The following is a 22427-nucleotide window of genomic DNA, read 5'->3' as shown; positions in this document are numbered from 1 at the left end:
AATGACGTTTGTGTTTACCTTCCCTGCAGTAATGATGCCCCTGGAGATGCAAACACAGCAAGGCTGATGGATTCTCTTATTAATGAACCAGGATTTGGGACACGGTGTATGAGAGGAGACCCAATTTCGTGAGTACATTTGCTGATGTTAGTTTTCACACAATTCATAATGCACAATTGGACTTGGTGTGGAAGGACTAGCTTAACTCAGAAATATTAATTCCATGGCCAGTGCATATTTAGTTCTGAATCTGTTACTGAAGGTTCTGTAAATTAGCATCCCTAATTGCAATCAGTTTCTGCACAACATACTTTAAAACCTACTGCTCCACCCACTTGCATTTTTCCCTTATATCAGTAGTTCAGTGCAAGATACTATCAGCTACAGACCTTGGACAGCATTGTGGGTAAAAGCAAAAATGGCATACACTCAAGCTAATAGCATGAATATTTATTACAGGAGGTTATTGTGCAATTCATTTATTGTAGCTAACTGTCTGGTTACCGTGATACACTTATAAAATGCTCCTTAATTTCTTTTGAGCAGTCATGATGCAGTTCCCAGAATGTGAATGGGTCGTTGTCCTAAAACTGCCCCGTAAATTTCTCCCAACCTGATCTCAAACTGAGAAGAACAAATGCAGCTGATTCTCTTACCTGACTTTTATTCTGAATTTTTATTAGTCTCTATGAAATGCTGCCCTCTGATGTAATTTCACCCCAGCCAATCAATTTGAGGAAAATAGAGCTGGTGTAGTTATTCTGGATCTTGACACAACTTGTGATTTCTCACTGCAAATATATAGCAGGGACGACTGAGCAGAAAAGGAGACATCTGAGAGTTGATCTGATATGGGTCTTCAAAATTATAATGTAGTCAGAGAAATGTTCTTTCTTACTTCTGCAGTCCCTTTACACTTCGATCCCCACCAGGTAGGCCTTAAAGCTCTTCATTTCTTTCTGAAAAACAGACCCTACCTGTTCCCCTCCACCATCACCATCCTCCACCTGATAGAACTGGTTCTCATCGTTAACAGTTTCTCTTTGGCTCCTCTCACTTTCTCCAAACCCAAAGCATAGCCATGGGCCACAGCTATCCCTTCCTTTTTGTCGGCTATCTGGAAGACTACATGCTCCAAACCTACACTGGTAACACCCCAAAGCTCTTTCTGCACTGTACTGACGATTGCATTGGTGCTGTTACCTTCACCCCTGCTGAGCTCATCAATTCCATCAAGTTTTCCTCCAGCTTCCATCTGCCCACAAATTTACTTGGTCCATTACTCTCCACTTTCTCGATCTCTCCATCTCCATTTTTGGAGACAATCTATCTACTGATATCCTTTATAAACACATTTACTCTCACAGCTACTGTATCTTGACTATACCCTTTCCTACCCTGTCACCTGTAGAATTGTTATTCCCTTTTCTTAGTTCTGCTGTCTCCACTAATTTGTTCTCAGGATGAGGCTTTCCATTCTAGAACATCTGAGATATCCTCCTTTAATGACCGTAGTTTCCCTTCCACCTCTATTGATGCTGCCCCCACCCGCATAGCCTCCATTTCCTGCATATCAGTCCTTACTTTAACCTCCCATCACCAGAACGGAAATAGAGTTCCCTTTAACCTTACCTCTCACCTGTTGAGCCTCCATATCCAGCCTTCATTCTCCACAACATCCGCGTACAACAAGATACTACCTCTAAGCACATCTTCCCCTACCCCCATTTTCCATTTTCCTTAAGGACTGCTCTCTATGTAACTCCCTTATCCACTTGTCTCTCCCCCCTGATCTCCCTTCTGGCACTAAACTCTGCAAGTGGGACAAGTGCTACACCTGCCTCTACACTTCCTCCCTCATCACCATTTAGGACCCCAAACAGTCCTTCCGAGTGATATAACACTTCACCTGCGAGCCTCTCGGGGCCATCTACTATACCTGCTGCTTCCAGTGCATCCTTCTCTACATCGGTGACACCCAATAGAAATTGAGGAACTGCTTCATTGAGCACCTTCACTCCGTCTGCCACAAAGACATGATTTCTTGGTGACAACTCATTTCAATTCAACTTCCCATTCCCATTGAGCATGTCTGTCCATGGCCACCTCCACTGTCATGATGAGACCACAATCATATTGGAGAAGCAACACCAGTAGTCTATCTGGGTAGCCTCCAACCTCATGGCATGAACCAGTTCTACTAAAAGGTCTCGGCCCGAAACATCGACTGTATTCTTTTCCATAGATGCTGCCTGGCCTGCTGAATTCCTCCAGCATTTTGTGTGCGTTTCACTGCATGAACATCAATTTCTCCAACCTCCGGTAGTTTCCCACCCCTCTTCTTTATCCTTTTTCCCATTCACCAGTCTGGTTCCTCTTTTCTTTTCTCCTTACCCGCCCATCTCCATCCTATGGTGCCCCTCCTCATTCCCTTTCTTCCACGGTCCACTGTTCTCTTCTATCAGATTCTTTTTCCTTTAGTCCTTTACCTCTTCTTTAACCTTTTCATTTCATCCCCACTCTCCCACCTGCCCACCCACCTTCCTCCTCACCTGGTCTTAACTATCACCTGCCAGCTTGTACACGTTCACCTCACCCACTTCTTGCTTTGGCTTCCTTCCCCCTTTTCTAGTCTTGATGAAGGGTCTTGGCCTGAAACATTGCCTGTTATTCTACTCCATAGATGCTGCCTGACTTGCTGAGTTCCTCCAGCACTGTCTGGGTGTTGCTCAAGATTTCCAGCATCTGCAGAATCTTCTGTATTTATTATTTCTTGTAGGCAATCTGAAATGTAGGGGAAAAACCATGTGACTTCATTGATAAATCAGCAGCAATATCAAGGGAGTGGGCCAAAAACAAGAGATGAGGGGAAAAATACTCATGCAGTTTCATGGAAGTTCTGGACATGTATGTGAGAGCGAAATGAGGATCTGCTGATATGATGAGATGAAGTAGACAAGGAGGAGGACCAAGTAAAGAAGACTAGATGGACAGAATAGCCTGTTTTTGAACCTTGCATTTTATGCAATGACATAAAATTCTAAGGTTTTATGTAACACATGGCCTGTCCTATCCACCAGAATTGGGAATAGCAGTAGATGCTGCTGATGAAAAGGATGCCCTATTGTTCTTGATGTGAATTGCACTGTCGTGCTATCCCTGGTGAACACAGGCTGTGTAAAAATACATATTGTTTGACCAAATAATACCCACCTTTAAAAAAAAGAGATAGAAATGCTGGATTTACTAGTCTGTTTTACCTTGATGGTACCTTGTTAGTTACAAAGCACACTGAATATGGTGATGCAGTTCTGGTAAGGTTTCTCAGTTTGTTTTTGCTAAACTTATTCATTAATCTTATCCCAAATATCAGTACTTTGAACCCTGCCTCTGAAAACAGGTTTGATGAAGTGATTTGGTGACTACTATAAATTTCTAAAGGTCTATTAGATGATATTGTTAATGTTTAGTCTCCTTTAATAAATGCCACAATTATTCAAGCCATGGTATCCAAAAATGGCAATTTATTTATATAAAGAGATATTTTGATAAATAATTTTTGTCTTGTTTATTGCTCGATTCAGGAATGTCCCATGTAAGCCCACAAATGAGAAATGGATTACTCCATCTGTATCAGATTCTATAATGGACGTCTTCCTCAAAGGGAATTGGACAATGGACAACCCTTCACCTTCATGTCAATGTAGTGATAATGCTGTGAAGAAGATGCTTCCAGTATGTCCTCCAGGAGCAGGTGGACTTCCTCCTCCTCAGGTATGGGATGCACTACTCTATTTACAATAATGTTTTATTATTGGCAAATATTGACAAAATACTTTTTGAGAGAGCTAATTCAGTTTAAGTGCATTAATGGACAGCATAATTATGTAGTTGCACTGCAGTTGAATCAAAGTATAGATGAGATCAGTGACTACTTTAAGGCAAATCAATCCAGTTATGAAATTATTGCAGTATCATTTAATCATGCCCAGAATACCATATTTTAAGGTAAAACGTTAACATAAGGAGATGAAATATTTTGGTTAGAAAGATATATCACTGGAAGAGACTAAGTTTTGGTGATTCACCTGCACTTGTAGAAACCGGCATGAGTGATGTAGTGCTTGTCTGGCATTTCTGTTATTAGATTTGTTTTTGGATCTGTGATTAGATTTGATAGAAATAATGCTTGAAAGAAAGAAGGTTGGTAGCTCAGATTGGCTGCTTGTTTGTAGGGTCATTTGTCTCCAGGCTCAGCAAACAGCCCTACGAACAAGAAGTAATGCTTTTAATGTTACATCAGCATTATTAATTCTTGTTCAAATTTCCTATACTGAGGTTCATTTACCATTAGAAATCTGTAAATCCAATACAGGGTGCCAAGTTTAAAAAAAAACGTACTTCCTTAACACCTTAACATTATAAGCACTATTTTAAGATATGTGCTTTACTTTTGAAGATAAAAGATAAGTAAATATGACACTCCTCGTCATCATTATGTGTTGTGTCATATGACATGAACTACCTTGGTTATGATTGTTCTTGGCAAATTTTTCTACAGAAGTAGTTTGCCATTGGTTTCTTGTGGGCAGTGTCTTTACAAGACGGGTGACCCCATCCATTATCAATACTCTTCAGAGATTGTCTTGCTGGTGTCAGTGGTCACATGGCCAGGATTTGTGATAGGCACCAGCTGCTCATGTGACCTTCCACCTCCTGCTCCCGTGGCTTCATGTGACCCTGATTCCCGGTGGGGGGTGGGGGTGGTGGGTGGCACTAAGCAGCTGCCACATCTTGCCCAATTAAGGGAAGGAGCACCTTTACACCTCCCTTGATAAAAACGTATCGCTACCCATCACCCAAAATATGACACAACTGTAACAAAATAATCAATTTGTAATCACTGAGAAGATTAACATGTTTTCCTTATTCCCTTCCCACTTTTCTAGATTAAACTGAACTCAACAGACATCCTTCAGAACCTGTCAGGCAGAAATATATCGGACTACCTTGTGAAAACCTATGCACAGATCATTGGAAGAAAGTAAGTTGTCACATTGTGGTAAAAGGGTTCCACCAGATTGCAGTGCTAGCATTTGCCCTGGAGTATTTCATAGTAAATTAGTATTTGGTTTTGTGCCTTTGAGTGTTTTAACTCTGTTTCTGTTTTGTATAAACAGTCTGAAGAACAAGCTCTGGGTGAATGAGTTTAGGTAGGTTTGCATCTATTTTCTACACCTCAATTGATAATAGTTTATTAATTTGAAATAGATACATGGGATACAGAGATAATTTTACTTAGAAAGTTACAACCTAAAATGTTTTTTTTTGATCAATCAAATAAGAATAACTGGACCAGTGGCCCTATTGACTAGTAAACTGGTCCTGATGTAAGCTCTCAGCCCAAATCATCAACTATTTACTCTTTTCCATAGATGCTGCCTTGCCTGCTGAGTTCCTCCAGCATTTTGTGTGTATTATTTCAGTGTAGACCATGACTTCTTATAGCTTGTGTCATTAGGATGGTTCTAGGCAGTGTAACTGATTACTTTGTCAGAACAGGACCATTTACAAGGAGAAAAGCAGCTACTGATAAGTTCTTGTGTCTCCTAGGTATGGTGGATTTTCACTGGGGGGAGTGAGCTCACCGTTCCTGACTCCAAAGGAGGAAATAACCAAAGCTATCCAACAATTGAAGCAGTCACTTGAGTTAACACAGGTTTGTGACAGATATTTCGCATTCAACCGGTGAAATTAACAGCAAAAATGAAAAACAAACAAAAGCTTTTCACCTGCATAAATTTTTTTCCAAGGTAGTTTATTATAAATTTTGCGGCACATCTTTATCAGCTTGCCCGGGCATGCTCTGCTCCCCACAACATGCTCCGTGCCACTGGTAGAGATGCTTTAGCTGTTATGGTGGACAATAGATAGCTACCCTTCAAGCTGGACAGTCCAAATTTACTATAAATCTCCTCTAGCTAGGAGACATCACTTTTGCTGCTCTGTGGTCCCTCCACTGCCCACATCATGTTGCTCTGATCAGGAACCATGAGAAAAGTTGATCCTGCTTCTTGCTATTTGTCTGGACTGACAGCGTTGTAAATATCAGCACCACATCATGGACCAATTGCAATCACTTTATTCATAACTTTGAGATTGTTGATAAACCCAGGAACCAAAAGGCTATTGCACATTCCTGGCTGCTAGATACGATGATTACTTTCCCAAACCACGTGGGGACAACATCCCTGGTAGAATGCTCAGAGGATGTGCAGACCAGCTGGCAGATGTTCTCACTGATATCTTCAACATCTCCCTGAGCAGCACCACCATTCCAACGTGCTGCCACCATCGTCCCCGTGCCAAAGAAGTCTTTGGTGTCCTGCCTAAATGACTACCGTCCCTTTGCACTCACATCCATCATCATGAAGTGTTTCGAGAGGCTCATCATGAGGCATATCAAGACCCTGCTGCCCCCCTCACTGGACCCCCTGCAGCTTGCATACCATCCCAACCGCTCAACAGATGATGCCATTGCCATCACCCTCCACCTGGCCCTAACCCACCTGGTCAAAAAAGACACATACATTCGGATGCTGTTCATAGACTTCAGTTCAGCATTCAACACAATCACCCGTCAGAAACTGATTGGAAAGCTGAGCCTACTGGGCCTGAACACCTCCCTCTGCGACTGGATCCTAGACTTCCTGACTGGCAGTCCTCAGTCAGTCCAGATCGGGAGCAGCATCTCCAACACCATCACACTGAGCACGGGGGCTTCCCAGGGTTGCGTGCTCAATCCACTGCTGTTCACTCTGCTGATCCACAACAGTGCTGCAACACATAGCTCGAAACGTATCATCAAGTTCGCCGATGACACGGTAGGTCTCATCAGCAGGAACGATGAGTCAGCTTACAGAGAGGAGGTGCAGTGGCTAACGGACTGGTGCAGAGCCAACAACCTGTCTCTTAATGTGAACAAAGCAAAAGAGATGGTTGTTGAATTCCGGAGGGCACAGAGTGACCACTCTCCACTGATAATAGACGGCTCCTCAGTAGAGATCGTAAAGAGCACCAAATTTCTTGGTGACAATTTCACCTGACAGAGAATCTCACCTGGTCTCTCAACACCAGCTCCATAGCAAAGAAAGCCCAGCAGTATCTCTACTTTTTGCGAAGGCTGAGGAAAGTCCATCTCCCCTTCCCCCCCCCCCCCCCATCCTCATCACATTCTACAGGGGTTGTATTGAGAGCATCCTGAGCAGCTGCATCACTGCCTGGTTCAGAAATTGTACCATCTCGGATCGCAAGACCCTGCAGTGGATAGTGAGGTCAGCTGAGAAGATCATCGGGGTCTCTCTTCCCACCATTACAGACATTTACACTACACGCTGCATCCGCAAAGAAAACAGCATTCTGAAGGACCCCGTGCACCCCTCATACAATCTTTTCTCCCTCATGCCATCTGGGAAAAGGCTCCAAAGCATTCGGGCTCTCACGACCAGACTATGTAACAGTTTCTTCCCCCCAAGCTATCGGACTCCTCAATACCCAGAGCCTGGACTGACATCTTGCCCTATTATCCTGTTTATTATTTATTCTAATGCCTGCACTGTTTTTGTGCACTTTACGCAGTCCTGTGTAGGTCTGTAGTCTAGTGTAGCTTTCTCTGTGTTGTTTTTTTTCTGTAGTCCAGTCTAGATTTTGTACTGTGTCATGTAACACCATGGTCCTGAAAAACATTGTCTCATTTTTACTTTGTACTGTACCAGCAGTTATGGTCGAAATGACAATAAAAGTGTCTTGACTTGACTTGACAGCTACTGTGAAGGGCTCCTTGAAGAACTCTCACAATCTCAGGCCATTCAGAGGTGGAAAGTAAATATTTCTCTTCCCAACATTGCCCATATCCCAAATACAATGATAAAAAGCTTAGGACCCTTCTATTTTAATATAGAATTGCAAAAGCAAGAAATTGAAGGCGGTAGGTTCAAGGGGGATGTGAGGGGTAAGTTTTTTACTCAGGGAGTCATGGATGCTTGGAAGGCACTGCCTGTTATGGTGGTGGAGGCAAATGCATCGGAGTGTTTTAAGAGACATTTGCGTAAGCAGATAGATGTAAGAAGATGGAGGGAGGCGGACCTGGTGATGGTAGACGGGAGTAGTGTTCATGTGTTTTGATTTGCTTTTTAGCTGGTTTGGCACAGCATTGTGGACTGATTGGCCTGTTCCTGTGTGTAGAGTTCTCTGTTATTTGTTCTACATTTAGAATAATATTACCAAACAACGTACTAGAATTGCAAAACTGCATTTAGAAGGAATTTGAGTCAATACCTTCTTTAGCTAGAATTGCGTTCTAGCAAACTGACTCAACCATTAACAGCATTAGTGACAAGAAAGGAGCATTGTCAAGCACAGTAGCAATTAAGAACCCTGACCACCACAAAATAGTTGAAATTCACATCTTAATTTACACACTAAATGTGTGATATTTTATAATATGTATGTTCTATTCTTCTTCTAAAATCTGGTTCCATTTTCAGATGAAATATAAAGTTTATATTGTTTACATAAAGTTTTACCCTTTGATAGAACAGTTTTGGAGATAGGATATTCCCTCCATTTTGCCATGGGAGCAGTGCCTCATCAGTGAAGCTCGGTGGGCATTTATTTCTGTAACCAACTGAGGAGCAAGCTCAGATGAAGCTATTAGCAAGATTGAGACTGGTTAAAAGTTGTGCTCTTTGTCTTCCAGGGCAGTGCTTCGGACCGATTTATGAAGCAACTCCCAAAGTTCATATCTGGACTCGACGCAAAAGATAATGTGAAGGTATGATCTGACCCTTTTGAACTTGAACCCAGCAGTTGCTTTGGTCAGTTAATGCTCTATCTGAAACAAATTTTGGTTTAGAAAGGGTAAAAAGCTGGAATTTATAGGAGTGATAATTCAAGTTACTAAATTGATTGAAACAAATACATATTTCTGAGGAATTGGGTTTACCTTTGTATTTTGTAAGCAGTGTCGGTATTACTAGGTAAGAATAAAGATTTTTTTCTGCTCTTATCTATGAATTCAAGTAGACCTATGGAACTCCTGAGTCAGCCAAATCCCAGTCCAACTTGTCTAAGACAAGTTTGCTTGCCATTTTTGCTCAAGAGTTTTAGTAAGTATTTGGATTGAGCAGACAAGGTGAAATTGTATTTAGTGTCAGAAGGAGACATGACCAGAAGGTACAGATTTCGAGTAACTGGGAAAAAGCAATAGGGGTGTTTATTCTAGTTGATAATCTTGAATACACTGTCCAGGAAGCTGGCGAAAAGAGTTTTGTATTTAACTTATCAATGTCATATTATTTTTGTAACTAGATTACTGGGACTTACTGCAAAATAAGCCAATTCTAATGCAAACTGAGTGTTCTTAAAAATATGGGAACATCTTTTGATGCTGGAAATCCAAAGCAACACACACAAAATGCTTGAGGAACTCAGCAGGTCAGGCAGCATCTATGGAAATGACTGAACAGTTTAGATTTCAGGCTGAGACCCTCCTTCAGGACTGAGAGGAAGGGGGTAGATGCCAGAATAAAAAGGTGGAGGGAGGGGGAAGGAGAATAGCTGGAAGGTGATAGGTGAAGCCAGGTGGGCAGGAAAGGGTTAGGGGTGCAGAGAAGGAATCTGACAGTAGAGGAGAGTGGACCATAGGAGAAAGGAAAGGAGGCAGGTGAGACTGAGGTAAAAGGTCAGAGTGTGGAACAGAGGAAGAGGCGTGTTCTTATCCTTGTTGAAAGTGCTGTAAGTAGGAATAAACTGATTGGGAAATAAAGGGCTAGGTTTATGATCTTAAATCTAGACCAGGAGTGCAATTAGGAAACACAACTACAGAAAGAAAGAGAGTTTAAAAATTACATTTCTCTTTAACAGATGGTAGCTGATCCATTGTTAATTTTAAATTTTACAATTCAGTGTGGTTCAGGTGGGGGGGGGTGGTCAAAAGTGGGGATACAGGTGACATCTCTGATCTGCTGTGATCCATTGAACAAGTGAACAAGCATAAGCGATGGAATGGTCTAGACATGATTTTCCCACATTTCCACAGTAAGCAATGGTATTTGGTTGGATTATGTTACGCTCTTAGATCCCATCTCATTACCTATTTTGTAGATGGTAATGTTTTGAAACATCTATTTGGCTTTTCCATTCAGATCTGGTTTAACAACAAAGGCTGGCATGCTCTGGGAGCATTCCTAAATGTCATGAACAATGCCATTCTGCGCTCCAATCTACCACAAGGAGAAGATCCAAGTGTATATGGAATCACTGCCATCAATCACCCACTCAATCTGACCAAAGAGCAGATCTCTGAGGTGGCCCTGTAAGTATCTGCTCCACTCTCAACCACCTAAACCATTCTCACTTAAGAAAAAAAAAGATGCTTTTTTAAAATTACATGGTTTTATATGATTTCATTTTGTCAGCTGTAAGTTATGCCATGGATTACCCTCAGCAGAATCAGTCTAAAGCATGCTTTAATCTGATCTTGGATCATGCAGCAAAAGCTGAATCTTTGGATGATGGAAATGGGAAATAAAATGGAAAACCCTGGAAGTACTCAGCCGGTCAGACTGCATTAATGGAGAGGGGAACGGAGTAATAATCAATAGTTCAATAGCTCAACTGCAATGTTGACCTCCCCCCCCCCCACCACAAACATTGCCTAATCTACTGAGTATTTCCAGCATTTTATAAAGGTTCAAAAGTTGATTTTATCATCAAATTAGGAATGAAATATACAACGCTGATGTTTGCCTTCTCCAGATAGCCAAAAAACACAGAAAGAGCATACATGAAAAAGAAAAAAACTCGCAAACCCAAACCCCCCCCCACCCACTCCCCATAGAATAAACAGCGACTACAGCATCAAATCCCCCATCACCCTCACTCACAGAAAAAACAGCAATCCCTGACCCCCTAACTCACAAACAAAGAACAGCAACAGTAGCATCAAACCCTTGATCCCCACCCCTCACACACAGAGAACTAACAGATCACCCACCAACCGGCCATAAGAAAGAAAATGCTGAAAAGCCAAAGGAGACTAATACAAAGTGCAGTCCAATCACATTAATCTCAGAACATCAAACAGTCCATCCGCTGATCCCCTCTGCATTCATCTTGCTGGTCTTTGATGGGGGCAATCACTAACCATCTGGCCTCCATTAGGAACAATTGCTGACCACCTCTGCGTTCACCTTAGCGGCCTCTATTGAAACCGTTTGCTGACCGTCTGGCCTCCATAGGGAGCAATTGCTGACCGGGGCCGAACACTACCAACTCAGTGGCTTCCATTGAGAGCAATCACTGACCCCCTCTGCATTCACCTCAATACTTCAATCTTCCTCTCTGCTTTGAGATAGAGTCCATCTTGACCCCGCGTCCTGTCTCTGGTCTTTTCCACGAGTCAGCTCATGTTCTCAGTCCTTTTCAGTTCCATGTCTCTGATCCCCACAAGCCAGCTCTCTAGACACAGCAGAGCACTAGATTACTTAATCGAGTTTCAAACTGTATGCCACATGCTTCAGCTGTTTCCGTAACTCAAGCAGGACAAAAAGAACAAGCAGAAGGCCCAGAAAAAGTGAAAAAGATTTGCTATCTGGAAGATGTTCAAAAAATCATTGTTCGCTGGCACCATCTTAATGGAGGAGTGATGCAAGCTCCTTAAGCTGCTAGTAATAGTGATACCTACTGTAAGTAGCAGTTGTAGTAAAAGGACAAGTTTGTCTTTTGTCCCACAACCACCTTCTCATGATATTCCCTTCAGACTTGGCGACTAAAAATTGTAGTTCACTTCAACATAAAGGATTATTTTGTATCTCCAAAATCAGAAAGCCAAAAATAACCAGACAGTTTTAGGAAATGCATGCACATTGGGAGTAGCATGGTTGCTATATGAGGTTAACTCACTTTGCAGATCTGTAGAAAACCACCATGAGATATAACACCTCTATGTATCAGGAGAAGATGTCCCTTCAAAAGTCTTCACCATCAGGGCAATATGCTAGCCCTCAGCATTTGAAAGTTCAACCCCATGAAATAATTGTTAGGCGATTATTGCAGCTGGATTATTAACTTTTCCCTAGGCTCCATCTACATACTTCCCTCTACCACTTCAACTTCTGTTTGGTGTACAGACTATTTGATTGAAAAGCAAGCAAACACATGTTATAGATCCAAAATAAAAAAAGAAGATGGTGGTCCTAATCAATGGGATAAGCAGCATCTGTAGACAGAGACACAGAGTTCATGTTTCACGCTGTTGAGCTTTAATCAGAAATGTTTGATTGACTCTGGAACGTGTGCATTTTGCAGAATGACTACTTCGGTGGACGTTTTAGTTTCCATCTGCGTGATCTTTGCCATGTCCTTTGTCCCAGCGAGTTTTGTGGTTTTCCTGATCCAGGAGCGAGTTACCAAAGCCAAGCACATGCAGTTCATCTGTGGAGTGAAGCCGGCCATCTACTGGCTGGCTAACTATATGTGGGATATGGTAAGTTATAAACTGTAACCACTCCCATTGCTCAGGAAATGCTTCTGTTGTTCCTATATACCAGGTACCGGGGGAAATGGATAAGCACTTGGATAGGAAGCATTTGCAAAGCGGTGGGAGTAGAGCAGGATAGTGGGAGCGATTGAACTAGGCCAATAAGGACACTGTGAATTGATTAGCCTTCTTTGATGCTGGATCACTGTGAGATCTGACTGCAGAGTTTTATCCTGTATGGGTTTTCCATACTTGACAGAAAGGGAAAATGTGACTCTGAATTTATCCTCAAAGGCTGCAGAATTTCTGATTAGATTTCTTCAATTATTTTCAGTATACCTATCATAGCTTTGTACACTTTGCCTTGATTTAGTGTGGAGTTGATTATCCTTAATTCACTGGCCTTTAGTGAAAATATATTTCTGGATCTTACAAGATAGGAGAACACTGCGGCAAGAATTGAATGAATAGTTAGTCCATCAGCCAGTAGATTGGGATTATACAGTAATATACATGTGACAAACAGTATCTGGGTGTGGCGGTGACTTCCGTGTTCCAGTATCATTGCAGGAGCCCTCTAGAGCAATGTTTTCCTACCTGGGTCCATGGACCCTTCAGTTAATGGTAGGTGTCCATGGCATAAAAAAAATCAAACTGTGCCATGGACTGTGAATGATAATATTTCATACAAGAATCTTGATCATCCCTAAACTTTCATTAGTAATGTCACTGTTTTCAGCTGCTCATGACTCCAAACCCCTTCACCTCATTTTCCTCTTGCTATGAGCTGTTAAACCTGGCTCTTTGACAGTCTTTTTGAACAACTGCTCCAAAACATTGTTCTGAGCCTCATTGTCAGATTTTGTTTGATAATGTTCTGTGAAGCTTCCCAGGAATTTTTCACTTACTAACTGCTTCACAAGAATATACTTGCAATACGTAGTTCAATATTATAAAAAGTTGAATGGGTGGCATAAGAAATAGGAGCAGGAGTAGGCCATCTGGCCTGTCGAGCCTGCTCCGCCATTCAATAAGATCATGGCTGATCTGGCCATGGACTCATCTCCACCTACCTGCCTTTTCCCCATAACAGTTAATTCCTCTTCTAGGCAAAAATCTATCTAACCTTGTCTTAAATATATGTACTAAGGTAGCCTCCACTGCTTCATTGGGCAGAGAATTCCACAGATTCACCACTCTCTGAGTAAAGCAGTTCCTCATCTCCGTCCTAAATCTACTTGATGCACCACCGATAACTCTCGGAGACATGAGGCGAGATATAGGCTTTATTGGCTGGAAGAAAGAACAAGCAGCAAGTGACCACCACACTACATCCTGGAGACTGAGGCCAGGGCTGTGTCTCCAAACGCCTTTATACTGGGGTCCGTGGGAGGAGCCACAGGAGCAGTCAGCAGGGTGGGGGGGGTGGGGGTGTGTCCAGACAGGTATATGTAGTTCACCACACTACTCCCCCGGATCTTGAGGCTAGGTCACCTAGTTATAGTCTCACCTACCAGTGGAAACAACTTTCCTATCTCTATCTTATCTATCCCTTCTTTAATTTTAGATGTTTCTATAAGATCTCCTCTTTTTCAATTCACAGTGTTGGCCACAAAGTCATAAAACCAACAGAAAAAGAGTATTTGGCCTAACATGACAGCCATCAATATTACATCTATATTAGGAATAGATTAGTATAAACAGATATAATATCAATGAACAAGCTTAAAGGTAACAGTGAAGATGATTGCATGATTTAAGCTAAGGGGAGCAGACTTTTGGGTGACCACAGGTTAATGGAGGGTAGACAATGGTAGGCTTACGAGCAATTCAAAGAGGAATGCTAGGATTTCTTCTCTTTGGAGAGAGTGAAGGTAACTTGATAGAAGTGTATAAGAGTAATAGATAGATTGGACAGCCTTTTTCCCAGGACAGAAATGGTTAAAACCAGAGGATATTCTTTGAAAGTGAGTGCAGGAACATTTAGAGGAGATGGCAGAGGTATGATATTTACACAGACGGTAGCAAGTGCCTGGAATGCAGTCTGGAGCTGATACTGTACTTAGGGACATTTAAGAGACTCTTGGATTGACACATGGTTGAAAGAAAATGGACAGTTATGGGCTATGTAGGAGAGAAGGATTAAATTGGTTGTGGGCAGGTTAAGAGGTACTGTGTTAAAGGGCACATACTGTATTATTTTATGTCTTTAATGGGTCCATTTCAGAGGTAGTAAAACATGAGTTGGGGTTTGTGTCAGCACAAGCTCTTTGATGTCTCAGTTCTGTCCGTAAACAGGTGATGATGAACACCTTCCTCACTTGTTTTAGTATCACTTCATATTGCTCATTGTCAAATTTTGTTTAGTAACTTCTATGGAGAATCTTGAGATATGTTAACAATATAAAGGTCTGGCAAAAATACAAAGTTGTCGCTGATGTTATTTGTAAATGCTTATTCTTACTTTGTTAAGGCATGCACAGTTCAAAGGTAATGAATGATTTCTGTTGGTTGTGGATAGTAGAAGTATACCCTGTGTTATATGAGCTCATGATATAAGTCCACTGAAGACTATTGCTGAAATTGAGCTGAGTGCTACTGAATTTCCAATGTGGAGCTCAGTGTGCAAATGTTGCTGCTGTATGTATTTAGCCCAGGCGTCTAAGGATGAATTTTGATCCCAATGGTGATCATCAACTTTTCAACCTGAAGCATATTAATATTGAAATAGAAACAGAAAATGTTCAAAACATTCAGCAGATCAAATAGTATCTGCAGAAGGAGAAACAAAATTAATGTTTCAGGTTGGAGACCTGTCAAAAACTTGCACTGTTAATACTGTCCCTCTACAGATACAGACTGTCAAGTTTTTCTGGCACTTTTCAAATTTTCTTTTAGACTCTTAGCATCTGCAGTTTGTTGATTTCATTTACAGTACAATATTGTTATGTTCCAAATGAGAAGAAAGCGTAGTGTGGAAAGGATAGTTCTAAATAGTTCATTTACCATAAACCTATTGATGAAAGATTGGTATTACTCATATGTTTTGTGCTTTTGTTTCTTTGCAGTGTAACTACATCATTCCTGCCACACTGGTCATCATCATTTTCATCTGCTTCCAACAAAAATCTTACGTGTCCTCCTCAAACTTACCCGTGCTTGCTTTGCTTCTGTTACTATATGGGTAAGTCAGTCCTTCGTGGTTAGGAAACTTGAGCTTATAAGGACAATAAGCAAAATAGAATAGCATTTCAAAATGCGCACTCATGTTTTTCATTCCAATGCTTGCTTGCTATCAGAAAAGTTTGTCTCACTTTTGGAGGATGGGTTTGACCCCATACTCTCATTAGCATTCGTCAGTGCTGAACATCCACCACCTACGACAGATTCCACTGAGGCTATCACGTAGTGGACAATATATTTAAAGTTTTCAGAGTTCTGTATAACGGCTTCCTCCTTAAAAAAAAAATCTGAGGAAATGCCCTAAGAATTAACCCAAACAAGAACACACCAGGATGAGAGGGATGGTATCATTTTCACGACAGCAATCCCTCCATCATCTGTTATACTAAGTTTTGGAAAAGCAAGAAATGAACCCATCAGCTTCTGAAACAGGAATGGCAGTACTCAGTCATCACGTTGAGTAACAGAGGGACGCGGCTCGGTAGTGGGCTTTTTGGCCAACAACTTGCACTGACTATCAACCCCCTAATTACACTAAACCTACATTAACCACATAGTGTTATTCTTCCCACATTCCCATCACCTGCTCCCATATTCTACTGATAGGGGATTGAAAAATAATGTAAGACTATAAGATATAGGAGCAGAATTAGACCATTTAAGCCATTGAGTCCGCTCTGCCATTTCATCAAGGCTGACCTATTTCCCCCTCTGCCCAAACTGCCTTAAATATACCCAATGATATGGCCTCCAGCCGCCTGTGGCAGTGAATTCCACAGATTCACCACTCTCTGGCTAAAGAAAATTCTCCTCATCTCCGTTCTAAAAGGACATCCCTCTATTCTGAAGCTGCGCCCTCTGGTCCTAGACTCCCCCACTATAGGAAACATCTTCACATCCACTCTCTCGAGGCCTTTCAACATTTGATAGGCTTCAATGAGATCCCCCCCACCTTCGTTCCTCTGAATTCTAGTGGGTCGCGGCCCAGTGCCATCAACTGGTCTGATATGGTAACGCTTTCCTTCCTAGAATTCCTCTTGTGAACTTCCTCTGAACCCTCTCCAATGCCAGCATAATTCATTTTCACTCTCCGCACATTGCCAGCAACCTCCGCCAGATTCTGTCTCTTATCTGCACATAAGAGGCCATTAAGAATGGCCGATTAACCTAAGAGCCCGTTTAGGATATGGGAGAAAGCCAGAGCACCCCTGGGAAACGCCACAAGTTCACAGGGAGAATATAGAAACTACATACAAACAGCACCTACATCAGGATTGAACCAGGATCCCTGGCACTGCATGGAAGAGACTCTACTAACTGTGCCACTGAGCTGCCCCTCAATGTCTGTTTCTTACGAGTGTTTCTTTTCACTTGCAGGTGGTCCATCACCCCTTTGATGTACCCGGCATCCTTTATATTCCGAATCCCCAGCACAGCCTATGTGATCTTAACCAGTGTGAACTTGTTCATCGGGATCAATGGCAGTGTGGCTACCTTTGTCCTTGAGCTGTTTAGCAACAATGTGAGTCATTAAACATTTTCACTTATCACATTGTCCACTTTCCACCCAAATGGAACAATGTTAAGCTGCTGATTGAATTTTTTCCCTGATGAGAACTTTTGCTTAATCACATGATCAGGGAATCTGTACTCATTGGGCAATGATGCACACTGTAATGATTGTAAGAGGCTGAATCCAGTTTCTGATTTATCTGGAGACAGCATGATGGAGCTGGGAGCCACAAACAATCTGCTGGAGGAATACAGTGGGACTGGTGCCGGTACATTCCTGAAGGAGGGTTTTGACCTGAAACCTCAACGCTATCTTTAGGATGGTGGTCAATATTGGCTGCTCAGTTTGAGGCATTTGATTTGCAGTGTTTGCCGAGCTTGGGAGTTAGCCTGCAGATGTTTCATCACCAGTCAAGGTGACCTCCTCAGTATTCAGTTATTGGTGTTTCTCCTAGAGCTTACTCTCAGAGAGGAACACCAACACTTACGCCCTGAGGATGTCACCTTGACTGGTGATGAAACGTCTGCAAGCGAATTGCCAAGCTTGGCAAACACTGCAACATCAAATATGATATTTCCCTATGTAGCTGCTGTCTGGCCTGCTGAGTTCTTGCAGCGTATTGTTTGTTGCTTCAGATTTATTTGTTGGATTTAGTATCATCTATAAAGTAAAATTTCCTGATTTGATTCACTGCCATTGGCAAGAGTTGTATGCATAATTTACTATAAATACTTTTTACACATGTTGAAGGTCTATAACTATCATGTATATGTATGGTCAAATAAAATTGGGATAAGATTTACAAATGATTCTGTGATAATAGAATTGCAAATATATAATGAAGATGGTGTTGGCTGTCTAAAATATAATATTATTGGTATGATTAATGTAATGACAGTGTGGATGTTTGCATGGATAAAGACAAGTTGCACAGTAAAGGCTGGTGTCCTTTGAACTAGCCAGTTCATTTACTTAGTTACCAGTGGGTGTTGTTAGATTCTGCTGTTATTGAGCCTGATAATTACAAATCTCACTCTTTCAGTCTTTGAAATGGGCAAATTCTTACAGTTTCAAAGTTGTCACTTCAATTCTGCTTCAGTGCCACATTTTGGCCTGTGTGATTATATGACTTAAGGCAGTGAAGGTGTTGGCTGTCTATATAAAGATAACGGGCAGTAAGTCTGTCAGCTCTATGTTTAGGAATGATAAATTAAAAAGATGATAATGATTCTCTCCCTTCTTAGAACATAAAGTAGCAGATTGTAAATAAACTTTAAACATTTATCTAAATACATAAAATATTTCTTCTTTGTTTCAGAAACTGAACAGCATTAATGAAGTTTTGAAATCTGTGTTCCTGATCTTCCCTCACTTCTGCCTGGGTCGTGGGTTAATAGATATGGTGAAAAATCAGGCAATGGCAGATGCCTTGGAAAGATTTGGTGTGTAATAGTTTATTGATTATTTTTGAAACCTTAAGTCTGTTACATTGTGTAAAGAAGTTGTCTTAGAGTACTTGGCACAGTCACTTTTAAGCTTGCTGAGAGTAAAAGTCTTGTTAGTACAAATGATGCGAATGTCAATGCATCAGTATGATAATTTCCACAAAATATATTTCTTTATTGGTAGCTGTGGGTAAAACACTAAGCTTTGGGTTTTTACCCCTATCTTGGTCTATTTGAACCCCACCAATCCCCTCACCTGTCTATTTCTAGCAAGCACAAAGAATTATTGAGAGGTGTAGCACTGAAACTGGCCTATCGAGTCTCTCTGAGCAACCAACATCCGTTTTAGCACTCACCATTCCCAGACCCATTTTATTCTCTTCACAGTGACATCAATTTTCCTCATTGCCACCATATTGTACTGATCATCTACACATTAACTTCAATTTACTGTGGTCAATTAATGCAACAACTTGCATATTATTGGGATGTGGGAGAACACCAGAACACTCGGGGAAACCCAAGCAGCCACAGGGAGAATGTGCAAACTCCAAACTCTCATCTCCAGAGGTTACGACTAAATTCTGGTCTTAGGAACTGTGAGGAAGTATATCTACCGGCTGTGTCATAATGCGAACCAATAATCTCTTGATTGTCTCTTCGTATAGCTTTGTTAGTTTATAATAAGACCTTAAAACTTGGGAGCAAATTTAGGCCATTCAGCCCATCGAGTCTGCTCTGCCATTCCATCATGACTGATTTATTATCCATCTCAATCACATTCCCCTGCCTTCTCTCCATGACCTTTGACCATCTCACTAATCAATAACCTATCAACCTCTGCTTTAAATATACTCAATAACTTAGCTTCCACGGCTGCCTGTAGCAATGAATCGCACAGATTCATTACCCTCCAGCTAAAGAAATGTCTCGTTATTTCTATTCTATATGGGTGTTCCTCTATTTTGATGCTGTGCCAACTGTTCCTAGTCTCGCCCACTGTAGGAAACACCCTTTCCACATCCACTCTATCTAGACCTTACAATATTCGATAGATTCCAATGAGATCCCTCTTTGTTTTTCTAAACTCCAGTGAGTACAGACCTAGAGCCAACAAGTGCTACAGATACGTTAACCTTTCATTCCCAGAATCATTCTCCGGAGCCTCCTCTGGACCCTGTCCAATACCAGCACATCTACCTGTAGATAATGGACCCAAAACTGCTCATAATACTCCAACTGCCGCCTGACTGATGCTTTATAAATACTTAGTATTACATAATTCTGCTTATATTCAAGTCCCCTTGAAATGAATGCTGATATTACATTTGCCTTCCTTACCACTAATTCAATCTGCAAATTAAACTTTAGGGAATCCTACACAAGGACTCCCAAATCCCTTTACACCTCTGATTTTTGAATTTTCTCTCCATTAAGAAAATAGTCTTTGCCTTTATTCCTTCTAGCAATCTGCATGAACATATACTCTCTGAACCATATTCCATCTGCCACTTTTCCCATTTATCCAATCTGTCTAAATCCTTCTGCAGACTCCCTGCTTCCTCAACACTACCTGCCCTTCCACCTTTCTTCATATCATCTGAAAACTTAGCCACAAAGCTATCCATTCCATCATCCAAATTATTGATGTATAACATGAAAAGAAGCAGTCCCAAAACAGGCCACTCATTACCAGCAGCTAACGAGAAAAGGTCCCTTTATTCCCGCTCTGTCTCCTGCCTGTCAGCTTCTGTCCATCACCACCTCATTCTCCCTATGGCCTGAAAATCATCCCCCTGCAGCTCCAGTCCTTTAACACGGTTTCTAAGGAGCTGCAGCTCGGTGCACTTCATGCAAATACACTTATCAGGGAGACTGGAGGTCTCCCAGTCTCACACAGCTCACAGAAAGAACATACCACAACTTCCATATCCATTCTTGCCTACTAGCTATGTACTAATAGACAAAGAGAAAACAAAAGACTTACTGGAAACTTACTTAGAACCTTTGCTAGTGCCTGCCCAAGCCTGTCTCACCAAAGACATGTTGAGCCAAAGCCTCCCCCTCTAACACTGGCCCACTCCAACAATGGCCTCTCCACTTACACTTCTCTTCTTTTTATTGGCTCCAACAAAACTCACTCCCCGACGAGACCTGTTCTTTTCAAATGGCACCTGTTCTGCAACAATGTTGCTCTTTCTCTCGCTACTTCAAATTATAATGGGGTGGGTGTTGTATAAGAATGTGTTATTGTTGTTTAGGTCTGCTGCTCATTCTGACTCTGTTTTCCTTTAGGTGAGAATCGTTTTGTTTCTCCCCTTTCCTGGGAGCTAGTTGGAAGAAATCTCTTCGCCATGGCTGTGGAGGGAGTGGTTTTCTTTATCATCACAGTGCTGATTCAGTACAGGTTCTTCATAAAACCAAGGTAAATGTTGCCAATACAGCTCATCTCCAGATTACAGAAGGGGATCATTCCTGTGAATTGTTCATAAACTGAACTGCTTGCAAGTCAGACATGTGGCCACAAGCCAAGTTCTACCCAGCTGAAAAAGCAGTAGGCCCACAGTAGCTGTACTGCTAGTTTCCCACGTCCTCTTCCATGTATATCAGCTGTGCATTTGTCACACATTCATACTATGTAGTTCATAGAGTTCAACAAAATAAGGAGGGGTGGTTTATGAAGAACATTACACCAGTTTAGAACAATAGAGCTCAATGTCTTGTTTCTGCAGAGCTTCAATGTTTTAATGCATACTTTATACCTCTCAATCTCCACAAAAAAACAGAATAATTTAAAATGAAAAATATAGATTTTGTTATCAATTTACTTCTTGATTCATGGTTATCCTCCCATTCAATCCCTTCAATAGATGTATTTACTTAGCACCTTGCCAAACAATGTTTTCGGTCCACTAGGTTAATTTGCATATGGAAGTCATTATGGTAGGTAATGGGTACCCATTTGATATCATGAGATCTGTGTAAAATTGTGTTTCAAAGTAAAACGTTAGTCTTCTTCTTCATGTGCCTTGCGCGTTACTTGCTTGGGCGATCATGGCTCTCCACATCGAACGATCCCTCGCAGCATCAATGATATCTCACACACTTAGATTTGTTAGTTTTTTCACAGTGTGCATATATTTTCTTCTTTGCCTTCCTTTTCTGCGTTTCCCAGGCATACAGCCTTGTAATGTAAGGCATTCTATTTCTCCCTCTCTGATGACATAGCCCAAGAAATTAAGCTTCCTCTAATTTAATGTTCTCATTTAAGACCTTTTTGTATGGGCACGTTGGAGTACTGTCTCATTAGTAACCCTATCTCTATATGATATTTTCGGCATACTTCTAAGAAACCACGTTTCTGTTGCTTCTAAGTTTCAATGGAGTTCTGGTGTTATAGTCCACGTTTCAGAAGCATACAGCAAGATTGACCAGATGTAACATTTTAGTAGCCTAAGCCTTGTTGTCATAGAAATGTGTTTGTTGGTAAAAAGAAAATAAGTTGATAAAAAATGTTCTGTGTCCATGTTCAATTAAATCAGTGACTCATGTGATGTTGAGACAGGAGAAAGAAGGGCATTAATGTCTTTTTGCTGTTCATCTAGACCCTCATCTTTAAAGCTGCCAGAGGTGACTGATGATGATGATGATGTGGCCAAAGAGAGACAGAGGGTCTTGAGTGGTGGGTGCCAGAATGACATTCTGGAGCTGAAAAGCCTCACCAAGGTGAGTTACAAATTGTGCT

General features: G+C 41.4%; 1 protein-coding gene across 1 annotated transcript in view; it reads left to right on the top strand.

Annotated features, from left to right (window-relative positions):
* The window catches only part of LOC132396862 (phospholipid-transporting ATPase ABCA1-like), a 170581-nt gene that overhangs the window by 135618 nt on the left and 12536 nt on the right, over nucleotides 1–22427 (top strand). The window contains exons 30-42 of the mRNA XM_059974869.1: nucleotides 30–128; nucleotides 3585–3774; nucleotides 4950–5044; nucleotides 5181–5213; nucleotides 5614–5719; nucleotides 8759–8833; nucleotides 10206–10375; nucleotides 12370–12547; nucleotides 15610–15725; nucleotides 17102–17246; nucleotides 18556–18679; nucleotides 20978–21107; nucleotides 22288–22408. Coding sequence (XP_059830852.1) covers nucleotides 30–128; nucleotides 3585–3774; nucleotides 4950–5044; nucleotides 5181–5213; nucleotides 5614–5719; nucleotides 8759–8833; nucleotides 10206–10375; nucleotides 12370–12547; nucleotides 15610–15725; nucleotides 17102–17246; nucleotides 18556–18679; nucleotides 20978–21107; nucleotides 22288–22408 — 1582 coding nt within the window. The remainder of the gene's footprint in view (nucleotides 1–29; nucleotides 129–3584; nucleotides 3775–4949; nucleotides 5045–5180; nucleotides 5214–5613; nucleotides 5720–8758; nucleotides 8834–10205; nucleotides 10376–12369; nucleotides 12548–15609; nucleotides 15726–17101; nucleotides 17247–18555; nucleotides 18680–20977; nucleotides 21108–22287; nucleotides 22409–22427) is intronic.

Source organism: Hypanus sabinus, chromosome 7, assembly GCF_030144855.1.
Source record: "Hypanus sabinus isolate sHypSab1 chromosome 7, sHypSab1.hap1, whole genome shotgun sequence".
In the NCBI taxonomy this organism is placed as follows: Eukaryota; Metazoa; Chordata; class Chondrichthyes; order Myliobatiformes; family Dasyatidae; genus Hypanus; species Hypanus sabinus.
Note: the sequence above shows the minus strand (reverse complement) of the source record. Positions and strands in the feature narration are given on the sequence as shown.